The sequence below is a fragment of the Lynx canadensis genome, chromosome X, assembly GCF_007474595.2.
Source record: "Lynx canadensis isolate LIC74 chromosome X, mLynCan4.pri.v2, whole genome shotgun sequence".
In the NCBI taxonomy this organism is placed as follows: Eukaryota; Metazoa; Chordata; class Mammalia; order Carnivora; family Felidae; genus Lynx; species Lynx canadensis.
The window spans coordinates 33,145,196-33,157,852 of NC_044321.2; the positions used below are offsets into that span (position 1 = coordinate 33,145,196).

General features: G+C 40.3%; 1 protein-coding gene across 1 annotated transcript in view; it reads right to left on the bottom strand.

The window, feature by feature from the left end:
- Positions 1-6,086: 6,086 nt before the first annotated feature.
- The window catches only part of SRPX (sushi repeat containing protein X-linked), a 60,729-nt gene continuing 54,158 nt past the window's right edge, over positions 6,087-12,657 (bottom strand). The window contains exon 9 of the mRNA XM_030304978.2: positions 6,087-6,622. Within this exon, the coding sequence (XP_030160838.1) occupies positions 6,439-6,622 (184 nt within the window). The 3' untranslated portion in view covers positions 6,087-6,438. The remainder of the gene's footprint in view (positions 6,623-12,657) is intronic.

A 12,657-nucleotide genomic window follows, 5' to 3' on the forward strand; every position in this document is an offset into this window, starting at 1 on the left:
AGCTCTTATTGTATTTTGACTATTAACCACTTATCAGATATATAATTTGCAAATACCTTCTCCCATTCACTAGGTTGTCTTTTTGTTTTGGTCTCCTTCATGTGCAAAAGCTTTTTCTTTTGGTGTAGTCCCAATAGTTTATATTTGCTTTTGTTCCCCTTGCCTCTGGAGACCTATCTAGAAAAATTTTGCTAAGGCTGATTGATGTTCAAGAGATTATTGCCTATGTTTATTTTTAGGAGAATTATGGTTTCAGGTCTTTAATTCAATATCTTGGTTATTGTATTGGTTTTTTATTCAATATCTTGTTTTTTTATTCCTGTGTACAGTGTTAAGAAAGTGGTCCATTTTCACTTTTGCATGTAGCTATTCAGTTTTCCCACTGGAGAGCTACACTGGATAGTTTTCCTACACTATAGCTACACAGATAGCTATACTATCCAGTTTTCCCACTGGATAGCCATTTATTCAACTCTTTTTCCCTTTGCATATTCTTGCTTCCTTTGTTAAAGTTTAATTGACCATATAATTGTGGGTTTATTTCTTGTCTTTCTATCCTGTTCCATTGATCTATGTGTCTGTTTTTGTGCCAGTACTATATACCGTTTTGATTAATTCAGCTTTGTATTATATCTTGAAATCTGGGATTGTGATACCTTTCAATCCCTGTTTTGTTTTTTCTTTCTCAAAATTACTTTGGCCATCCAAGGTCTTTTGAGGTTCCACACAAATTTTAGGATTGTTTGTTCTAGTTCTGTAAAAAAATGTTATTGGTATTTTGAAAGGGAACGCAATGAATCTGTAGATTGCTTTGGTTAGTATGAACAATTTACCAGTATTCTTCCAATCCATGAGCATGGCATGTCTCTCCATTTCTTTGTGTCGTCTTCACTTTCTTTCATCAATGTGTTATAGTTCTCAGATTGTAGGTCTTTCCCCTCCTTGGTTAAGTTTATTTCTAGGTATTTTGTTCTTTTTGGTATAATTGTAAATGGAATTGTTTTCTTAATTTCTCTTCCTGTTACTTTGTTATTAGTGTATAGAAATGCAACAGATGTCTGTTAGTTGTCTATCCTGAAACTTTACTGCATTCATTTATTCTAATAGCTTTTTGGTGGAGTCTTTAGGATTTTTGTATATAGTATCATGTCATTTGCTAATAGCCATGGTTTTAGTCCTTCGTACCAATTTGGGTGCCTTTTATTTCTTTTTCTAGTCTGATTGCTTTGGCAAGGATTCCCAGTACTGTGTTGAATAAAAGTGGTGAGAGTGGACATCCTTATCATGTTCCTGATCTTATAGGAAAAGCTGTTTTTTCACCATTGAATATGATGTTAGCTGTGGGATTTTCATCAATGGCCCTTACCATATTGAGGTATGCTACTTCTAAACCTACTTTGTGGAGAGTTTTTATCGTGAGCAGATGTTATATTTTGTCAAATGCTTTTTCTACATCTTTTGAAATAATAACATGGTTTTTATCTTTCCTTTTGTTAATGTGATGTGATATATCACCTTAATTGGTTTTTGAATATTGAACCATCCTTCTATCCCTGGAAAAAATCCCACTTGACGGTGAATGATCCTTTTAATGTATCATTCAATTTGGTTTGCTAGTATTTTGTTGAAGATTTTCACATCTATGTTATTAGCCTGTAGTTTTCTTTTTTTGTAGTATCTTTGTCTGGTTTTGTTATCAGGGTAATGCTGACCTTATAGAATGAGTTTGGAAGTTTTCCTCCTTCTGTTTTTCGGAATAGTTTGAGAAGAATAGGTATTAGCTCTTTTAAAAATATTGTATTGAATTCACCTGTGAGCCATTGGGAGTTTTCTCATTATCAATTCAATTTCATTATAGCAATTGGTCTGTTCAAATTTTCTGTTTCTTCTTGAGTCACGTTCTGGAAGATTGTGTTTCTAGGAATTTATCCATTTCTTCTAGGTTGTCCAATTTGTTAGCATGTAAGTTTTCATAATGTTCTCTTATAATTCTATTTGTGTGGTATTATTTCTCCTCCTTTATTTCTCACTTTGAGTCCTCTCTTTTTCTGATGAGTTCAGCTAAAAATTTATCAATTTTATTTATCTTTTCAACAAACCAACTCTTGGTTTCATTGATCTTGTTGGGTATTTTATTCATTTTCCCCTCTAATCTTTATTATTTCCTTTCTTGTACTGGCTTTGTGTGTTCTTTTTCTACTTCCTTTAGGTGTAAGATTAGTTAGGTTTTTTTGCTTGTTTCTTTGAAATATTGTTTCTTGAGGTAGGCCTGTATCACTATACATGTTCCTCTTAGAAATGCTTTTACTATGTCTTAAAGATTTTGGACTGTTATATCTTAATTTTTATTTGTCTCCATGTATTTTTTTTTAATTTTCTCTTTTATTTATTCGTTGAGCCATCATTTATTTAGTAGTATGTTGTTTGTTGGCCTCCATGTGTTTGTGCTTTTTCTAGTTTTTTAAGTTGCAATTGATTTCTAGTTTCATATCATTGTGGTCAGAAAAGTGCTTGAGATAATTTCAATATTCTTAAATTTATTTAGACTTCTTTTGTGGCCAAACATGTAATCTATCCTGGAGAATGTTCCATGTGCACCCGAAAATAATGTGTATTCTTCTCTTTTTAGGTAGAATGTTCTGTATGTAGCTGTTAAGTCCACCCAGCCTAATGTGTCATTCAGAGACAATTTCCCTGTTGACTTTCTGTCTGAATGATCTATTCATTGATGTAAAAGTCCCCTACTATTATTGTATTACTTTCAATTTCTCCCTTTATGTCTATTAATATTTGCTTTATGCATAGAAGTCCTATGTTCAGTATATAGATATTTACAATTATTGTATCCTTTTATTTGATCCCCTTTTCATCATGTAGTGCCCTTCTTTGTCTTTACTGTAGTCTGTTTTAAAGTCTTTTTTGTGTGATATAAATATCACTTGCCTTTTTCCATCCCTTCACTTTCATCTGTATGTGTCTTTTGGTCTGATGTAACTCTCCTGTAGGCAGCAGCATATAGATGGGCTTGGTTTCTTTTATTTATTCAATCACCCTATATATCTCTTGACTGGAGCATTTAATCCATCTATATTTGAAGTAATTATTGGTAAGTGTGTACTTATTGCCATTTTTTAAGTTGCTCCCTGGTTGTTTTTGTAGCTATTTTCTGTTCCTTTCTTCTTTGGCTTTCTTCCCTTGTGATTTGATGGCTTTCTTTAGCACTATGCTTAGATTTTATTTTTTTGTGTGTATTTTACTATAGGTTTTTGATTTATGGTTACCATTGGGTTCATATGTAACATCCTACATGTATAGTAGTCTTTATTAAGTCGATGGTCACAAGTCTGAACACATTTTAAAATAGTAAATTTTTACTTCTCCCTCCATTATTTTTGCATATATATGATATATATATATATATCATATATATAATATTTTACAGTTCTTTATTTTGTGTATCCCTGGACTAATATTTATAGATATAGTTGATTTTACCATTTTGTGTTTTAACGTCCATATTGCCTATTTATAAGTTATTAATCTATAGTATGTTGGGTGTAGGTTCTTTTTCCTTTCATCACATTAAAGATACCATGCTATTCCCTTCTGGCCTGCAAAGTTTCTGCTGAAGAATCATCTAGTACACTTATGTGATTTCTCTTGTATGTAATTGTCTTTTCTCTTGCTACTTTTAAAATTCAACCTTTATCATTATTTTTGCCATTTTAATTATGATTAAAAGACCAACTTGGATTCATCTTCTTAGGGACTATAGAGAGTCCTGGACTGAATGCTTCCTGGACCTGAATGTCTGTTTCCTTCCTCAGATTGGGCAAGTTTTCAGCTATTATTTCTTCAAATAAATTTTCTGACTCCCCTCTCTCTTTTCCTTCTAAGACCCCCTACAATACAAATGTTATGACATTTGATAATGTCAGAGTTCCCTTCACCTACTTTTATTACTTTTTTCATTTTCAGCTTCGTTGCTATTATCATCTTCCAGATTGCTGATCCATTTCTTTTCATTCTGTCATCTGCTGTTGATTCCCTCTAGTCTATTTTCATTTATTGACTTCTTCAGCTCTGTTTTTCTATTTCTTTGTTGAAGTTCTCAGTGAGCACCTCCACTCTTTTCTCAAGTCCAATGAGTATCTTTATGACCATTACTTTGAATCTGCTATTAGACATATTATCTCTGTTTCACGTAGTTCTTTTACTTTGATTTTGTCTTGTTTTGTTTGGGACATATTCCTATGTCTCCGTGTTTTGTCTAATTCTGTGTTTCTGGGTTTTTGGTCTTAAAATTAGTGATCTTGTGTAAAAGAGGTCCTGTGGTCCCTTCTAGCACAATCCCACCTGAATGCCACATTCAGACATTTCAGGGGTGTCCCGTGTCAGCTGTGTGCACCTTCCTGTTGTGGCTGAGCCATGGTTGCCTCCAGGCAAGCTGTCTGCAATAACCTGCTTGGCCTGCTGTGAATGCATTAGGTAGGTTTGCTCCCTGTGCTATTGACATGTCTGGCTGCAGTCACCACAGCCTCCTTAACAGGCCAGGCCAGTAATCAGCCCAGCTGTCTGCAATTAGCCTTTCTGGCACAGCTGCAGGTGCATCAAGGAGCGGAGCTTATTCCACAAACAGTGAAAAGGTCTGGTTGCTGGAACTGTGAGTGTTCTGGTGTGGCAGCAGGAATCACATTGGAGTGGTGCCAGTCGTGGCCAGGGCTGCCTGCCAAGTGAGGCAGGGCAGGAGTCACTTTGGAGGCAGGTACATGGAGTAGAGTGGTTGCCCAGGAGATGGCCAGCGTAGAGCATGCAGTGCTAACAAGATGGATGGAGAGCGTTACAACTGGTTCCCATAGGCATTTGGCTATCTAGCCTGGGGAAGAGCAAGAAAAATGGTGCCCACCAGCACTTTTGTTCCTGGAGGAATCTCTTGCAGATCTCTACTCCTCTGAAACTTGTTCTAAGATTAGTGGATAAATCTCCTTCGTGTACACCCCAGGCACTTATCAAACTGTTGGTTCTGTGCTATGTCTTGGGCTGTTTTTTTAGTATGTTGGCTTTTTAAGGCAGGAACTTGGTTTCCTATCACTCTTGGACTGTCCCAGAGTTAAGCCCTAACAGTTTTCATAACCAGACATGGGCACTAGTCTTCCCAGTACAGGTTCCCAGTGCCAGGGGTGCCTGGTGTGGGGTCTAATTGTCTTGCTCCTCCGCGTTTGTGATGTCCCTCTTGTTTGCAGTTAGTTGTGCCACGGGTTTGGTTCCTAACCACATCTCTACTCCTCTTACCCTTTTTGATATTGTCTAAGACTAACTGTAAAGATCTGCTGTGCCAGTCTTCAGGTGATTTTCAGAGTTAGTTATATACATGTAGTTGATGCCTCAGTGTGCCCATGGGATGAGGTGAGCTCAGGATCCATCTACTCCATCTTATGAACGTCTGTTTACTTTGATTCTAATTGTTCAACTGGTTAGTAGTTAGGAGGCTTCCCCCCCCCCCCCGAAAGTAGTGCTACAGCAAAAGTTTTTGGTTTCTCCTGGGGGAGCTGACTTGCTGCTGAGGTGGTGAGTGCATGTATAAAAAAAGCTGTCGGGAATAAAAGGTGGTGGCAGAGTTGGGGAGGTGGGGAAGCATGTGTTTAGCTTTTGTGGCTTTGGGTGTGGCCACGGAATAGTAGGGCTATCTTCGAGTGGAAGGTCCCAGAACATGGACTTCCCTCAATAGGGTGATGACCCAATAGGATGCGGATCCACTTGACCTTTGACTGATGCAATGGTCCACTGGGGAAAAACAAAAGGGCAGAATTGGTGCTTCCTCTGGTTTTAGCCTCCTGTTTATGTCATCACAGCTAGTGATTAAGGGCTTAACTCTTTAATTTTTGGCTTGTTGCTTCAATCAGCTACGCTATCACCTTAAAGCACAGTTCTCCCAGCTGAGTTGAGCACCTCCTGACAAAAGTAATGACAGTTTTCAGTTTTCCCTTCCTGAAGCACCACTAAGAAGCCCAGCCCTCAAACCCCTGACCACATTGAGCCAGTATGGCTTGTGCTTGAAATACAAAATGAGTTTTAACAAATTTGCTCCAAAATATTTTATTCATATAAGTTTTATATAAAAAAAACAAAATAGAAGTTATGTGTTACACTGAATAACACATTGAAAGCATGTGTATGGTTGTGGTTTCTAATTTCTCTATAAAATCAACCAGCCATGATGGAATAAAGAGAAAGAGTAAATATCATATTCATAATTTTTTGGTACACTTCCAAGTACAAAAAGCATCATGGTAATTTTTAAGTGCAAAGAAAGCTCATATTAAAATAGACTTTAAAAATTACAAATAAAAATCTGTACATCAAGGATACTTTTAAGGCCTTTCCGTGTGCATGGCACTCTGTTGGACAAGAGGAAGTGCGAAGAGAAGAGCCATGGCATCAGGTGTTGCAGGTCTGGCCCATTTCAGCCTGCAGGACCATCTCCTCTTTTCTCAAGGGGAAAGTATCAATCAGGTTGAAGAGGGCCACAGGCATCACCAGGGAGACATAGCGCTCCTTGTCCATGCCATGCTTATCCACTAGCACCGTACTGAAGGAATAGAGTGGGATTCGCAGCAACAACCTACGGCAAAGAGAAGATTGTCAAACCTGGTTCTCAAGGGTCCCGTTGGACCAGCCAGCGCCCTATAGTGACACGGTATGCAGCATAAAGGCTTAATACCATGAAGGACTTACCCATCTAAAGACTCTTGCTACTCAAAAGATGGTGCTTGGACTGACAGCCATCACATGGGACGTTGTTAGAAATGGAGAATCCCATGCTCCACCCCAACCCTACTGAATTAGAATCTGCATTATTAGCAAGATGCCTAGATGACTGGTATGCACAAGTAAGGTTGGGTAGCACTACTTTAAATTTTTTAATGTTTATTTTTGAGAGAGTATGTGAGGGAGAGGCAGAGAGAGAGGGAGACACAGAATCTGAAACAGGTTACAGGTTCTGAGCTGTCAGTATAGAGCCTGACGTGGAGCTCAAACCCATGACCTGCGAGATCATGACCTGAGCCAAAGTTGGACGCTTAACCGCCTGAGCCACCCAGGCACCTCAGATAGCATTGCTTTATGGTGGTCAGGAAGATACTAGGCCTGCATTGGTGCTCTATGCCAATAGCTGCTACAAGGTATGTCCAATAATGCTAACATTTCTTTTGCCTTAAATTGGAGTCAACTGAAATTTACAGACTAGGATTGCATAACCACGTACATACTAGAACTAGGTCAATGGTTAATAGGAGTGATTTGACCTTTTAGGGAATATTTGGCTATGTATGAACACATTTTTTGTTGTCACAGTGGAGTGGTGCTTGTGGCTTCTAGTGAGTAGAGGCCAGGGATGTTGCTTAATATACTACAACCCACAGGAAAGTATCTTCCGACAAAGAATTATCCAGTTCCAACGATCAATAGTACTGAGGTTGAGAAACCCTGGACTGGGTGAAGCTGACTGAAATAAGTTTCTAAACACTGTAGTTCTGGCCCATTCTGGCTTATTCAGTAGCCAGCTCAGGACTGCAGTTAGAGGAGATTAAATGTGGTCTATACCCCAGGTATATTAATTTGGTGAACTATACTTTCTTTGTACCTCAAAGTCTGATGTTTTTTTTCTACTCTACCACACTAGAATTTATACTGGGTAAGTTATTTTTATATCAACAGAAACATGTTTAGATGAAAGAAGTCAGAGAAAGCAAACAAGCTGGTAAACTGAGCCCACTGATAAAATTGAGAAGACACTGGGTGGGCTTATTTTATTTTTTAATTTAGTTATCTAGAGATTCTGTGTAAGGTAGAATACACACTGCCATCTGTATGTAAAGTGAAATACTTTTCCTCACACAAAAGGATCAAGGGAAAAATATTCACTACTCAAAATCCAAACTGATTACGCTTTCTTCTGCCTTTTAAGAGGGAGTTTCAGGGAAGATGAGGACAATTTATATTTTATCTCAGTGGGAAGCTAAACTGCTAATCCACTGCTAGTGACTAGAAATAAAAGACATTAAAATATCTCCATCAGGTCTCCTGAGGTACTAAGATGACTGAGAAATGCATTAATGAGTGTTTGTAGACCATGAAGTGAATCAAAATGGAGAGAGAAACTGCTGTGCATCTTCAAAAGAGGAATATTTAGTGTTTTTCTGGGGGAGGGGAGAGGGATTACCTATGGCAGAGGGGTCCCAGAAAACAACAGTAGAAAAGAAAATAGGTTTGGAGGGAGAAAAAGGCCAAGCAATGTTGTGGCTGCAACCGGTGGGAAAGGGCAACCAATGAGGAATTGGAACATTTGATGTTATAGTGCTGAGGCTAGGATGGAAATCTCCCATGATGCCACCATCTGCGACCACACACATTCCTCACGTGAGCCTTGTGCCTTGATAGAGCATAAAGGAAAAGAAAAAACTACCATGGGAAGAAATGAGTGTTCAGATCAGCAGGCTATCAACAGTCACTAGAACGTGTCCCACCATGGCCAAGAGACCACAGAAATCTTGGAGATGGATGTCGGGACACCCCACAGGTTGAGGGGTGGTGCCAGCAGTGTGTTGGAGTTACATGAATGCCTGTCATCAGATTGGAACGAGCTCTTCCTGAAGAATACTGTAGAAAACTCTTTAGAGTGGGATGTGGGATAATGTGGGATGTTCCAGTTCAAGATGGCAGTGGAAGAAGATTCTGAACCCACCTCTTCCCATGGACACAACAAATTTACAACTTCGTCTGGAACAATTTCCTCTGGGGGAAAAAAAACCCGAAACCAAGCAGTGCAACTCAGCATTTCAGGAAATGAGAACAAAGCCACATCCAAGTGGGGAAGTAAAAGCTGAGACACACTCTCACCAAAAAATTCACACACCTAGCAGTGACCCCAAATCGGGAGGGAACTGAAAACCTGGAACTTCTCCTTGAGGATCAAAGTGTTCCCACCCCACTTGCGGAACCCTATCTTTTGAGACCTGCACCTGAGAGAGTCCCCTAAATGTCTAGTTTTGAAAACCAACAGGGCTGAAACCCCTGAGACCTGTAGGTCTGTGGTAAATTGAGAAATGGTTTTTATAGGACTCATGTGCAAACTCACCCCACGGTGCAGCCCAAAAGCAGCCATCTGAAAAGCACCCAGACATCAGGTGGAAGAGGCTCCTTGAGAGAGACAGCACGCATGCACACACACATGAGCAGGGGAGGGGCAGAGAGGGGAGAGAGAGAATCCCAAGCAGGCTCTGTGCTGCCGGCACACAGCCCGACGCAGGGCTCAATCTCACAAACTGCAAGATCATGACCTGAACCGAGATCAGGAGTCGGACACTTAACCAACTTAGCCACCAGGTGCTCCTCCTTTGGTAATTTTTAAGTGTGTGACTGAGGGGCAGGGGCCTGAGGGATACTCTCCAGGGACAGAGGCTGGTGGGTGCCATTTTCACACTATACCTCTGTGTTGCTAAAGCCAGTGGCAGTCATCTCTTTTTCATTTTTGGCCCGTGGGCTACTTCTTCACACTCTTGCCAGCGGGTGCCATCTTTGTGTCATCCTGCCTTCTATAACTGGTGGGCATGGTCACTCTCTCTCCACCTTTCTCTCTCCCTCTGTCCCTCTCCATCCATTTCTTTCTCCCTGGCTTGCACACTCAAGCTCTCTCGCTCCCAATCTGTTCCTGATGCTGTCCCTCCCTCCAGCTCTATCCACCTCTTGCTCCCCAGCTCTCACACACACTGTCTCTGTCATACTCATCCTCTCTCCATCTGTCCTTCGTGCACTCTCATTTTCCATTTCTCTCTCCCTTTCCCTCTCCTCTGTGTGTGTGTCCATCTCTTGCTTTGTCTCTCTGGGTGTGTCTGTTTCTCCTTTTCTCCAACCCCTCTCTCTCTCTTTGCCACCCTTTCTCTATGTGGGTGGGTCTTTCTACCTCTGTATCTCTCTCTCTCTCCCTTTGTGTGTCTCAGTCTTCCTCTGTCCCAGCTTCCCCTTCTCTTCCTTTCTCTCCCGTCTCTTCTTCCCTCTACCTCTCTCTACATCCCTCTTATTCCCATCTCTGTTCTTGTCTCTCTCTGTCCATCTTGGTCTGTGTCTCCCTCTACCCTCTGTCTGCCAATGTCTCTCTTTCTGCATCTCTCTATTTGTGTGTCACCTTGTGTGTCTTTCTCCTTTGCTCATTTCTCCTCTCTCTACTCCCACCTCCCTCTCTCCATTTCCTCTTTCCCGCTAACCATCTCCTCATTACTCTCTGTCTCTCCCTCTATGTGTGTGTCTCCTTTGCTCTGTCCCCCTCCGTCTCCGTTTGTCTTTTTATCCCTTTTTCAGTGAGTACCATCTTTTACACTCCCCCTCTGCTTCACTCAAGCTGGAGGACACGATCTTCACACTTTCCGTCTGCCTCCCTACAGCTCACTAGTATGTTAAAGAAAGGAGCTTATACCTTATCTGGCTCCCTAATACTTGCTGCTGCTGCTGCTGGGACACTTCTACATCATCTGGCTCTTCGGCCAGTGTTGCTTACACCTGTATAGGACAGCAACCAACAGGAAAAACTTCTTAAACAGCAGCCACCATCAGGAGACAGCAAGAAGATCAGACCCAGGAGTTCAATCTTCCTGTGAAAGAGGCCTCTTAGCTTATCATCATAGCTACAGCATGAGGGAAAGGCTTCTAATTAAATACACATCTACGGACTGACTGTAAACCTTTCAGAGACCTTGGAGGGGAGACGCTATTTTTGTACTCTCCCTCTGCTGCTCTCCAGAGTGCTAGTATCTATTGCAGGGGAGCTCATATATGTCTGGTGCCCCTGTTTTTATATCTAGTACCATGGTTTTCACAGATGCCACCCAAAGGATACCACTTGATCACCTGGCTCAGTGGCCAAAAGGACTTGCACTCCTGGGTGCCACAAGACTAACAATCAAGAAGGCAGTTCTTGGCAGTCTATCACCTCTGGGGCACTGTGCAGACAGATTACAACAGACCCCATCTTTCTGTGAAAAATCCCCACTTGCTTATCCTGGAGCTTCATCCTAAGGGGCAGGCTTTAGATTTAGAACACATCTAGGAACCTCCAAAGGGGCTCTCAGGAAACATACACCGAGGGATGCCATCTTTGTGCTCTTCCTTTGTCTCACTACAGCTCACCAGTATGTCCCAGAGAAGAGCTTATACAGTGCCTGAGGCCCCAATTTTTGTGGCTGATGCCCAGAGAACACCTCCCAATCACCTACTGGTGGCCAGTGGAGCTAACACTTTACAGTCCCACAGCACTATCTATCCATCCATCCACCCATCTATCATTTGCATACTTAACAGCTGCTGATTGAAAGTCTGGCTTCCAATGAGCCTGAATGTAAGTGCTGAGATTCTCATCTTTCATACACTGACACATATTGACACACTCTCAAATATTGGAAATGATTGAAAATAAAATGGCCTGCTTAGAGGATCAGAAAGGTTTGAGAGACAACCAAAAGCTAGGGCATGGGTGACCAATAAGGATCATCTCCTACATGAGACCACTCTTTCAACAGTGAGAAAGGTGGATGTTTCATCTAACGCAACAGAATATGTTCCGAACAAAATAGTAAGATCAAACCTCAGAAAATAAACAATGAAATGGAGAAAAGTAATTTATCCGATAAAGAGCTCAACGTAATGATCATAAAAATGTTTACCAAACTTGGAAAAAGAATGGTTTAGTATCATGAGAATTTCAAAAAGTTTAAAAAATATATAAGAAAGTACCAAACAGAAATCACAGAACTGAAGAATTCAATAACTGAATTGAAAGATACTTAAGAGGACTTCAACAACAAACTAGATGAAGCAGAAGATATAATAACCAGTGGACTCAAAGACAGGGAAGAAGAATTTACCCATTCAGAAAATCAAAAGGAAAAAAGAATTTTAAACAATGAAGATAGCTTAAAGGACATATGGAAAAATATCAAGCAGACTTTCATATATAACATGGTCCCATTATTCACATGCGAGGGGTCCCAGAAGGAGAAGAGAGAGGGAGAGACTGAAAACTTCTCCAACATGAGGAATAAATAGACATCCAGATCAAGGAGAATTCTAAATAAGAAACCAGAGACCTATACCAAAACACATTATAATGAAATGCCAAAGACAAGGAGACGACCCTAAAAGCAACAAGAGAAAAGCTTGTTACATACATGGAAACCCCCATAAGGCTATCAGCATGTATTTGCAGAAGAAACTTTGCAAGCCAAAGGGAGGGGCATGATACATTCAAAGTGTTGAAAGAAAAAAGCTTCCAAACAAGAATACTCTGTTCAACAAAATTATTCAGAAGTGAGGGAGATAGTTTTCCAGACAAGAGTTCATCACCACTAAAACAGCCTTACAAGAAATGGTAAAGGGACTATGCTGAAAAGAATGGGCACGAGTTACTAACAAGACCACATATGAAAGTATACATTTCATCGGTAGAGGGAAATATATAGCAAAGGTAGTGGATTCATCACATAAAGCTAGTATAAAGGTTAAAATACAAAAGTTGTAAAAATAACTACAATAGGTTAAGGGAGACACAAGATAAAAAAGAGAGTTGTGACATCAAAAACATAAAATGTATCCTTTGGGTAAATGCCT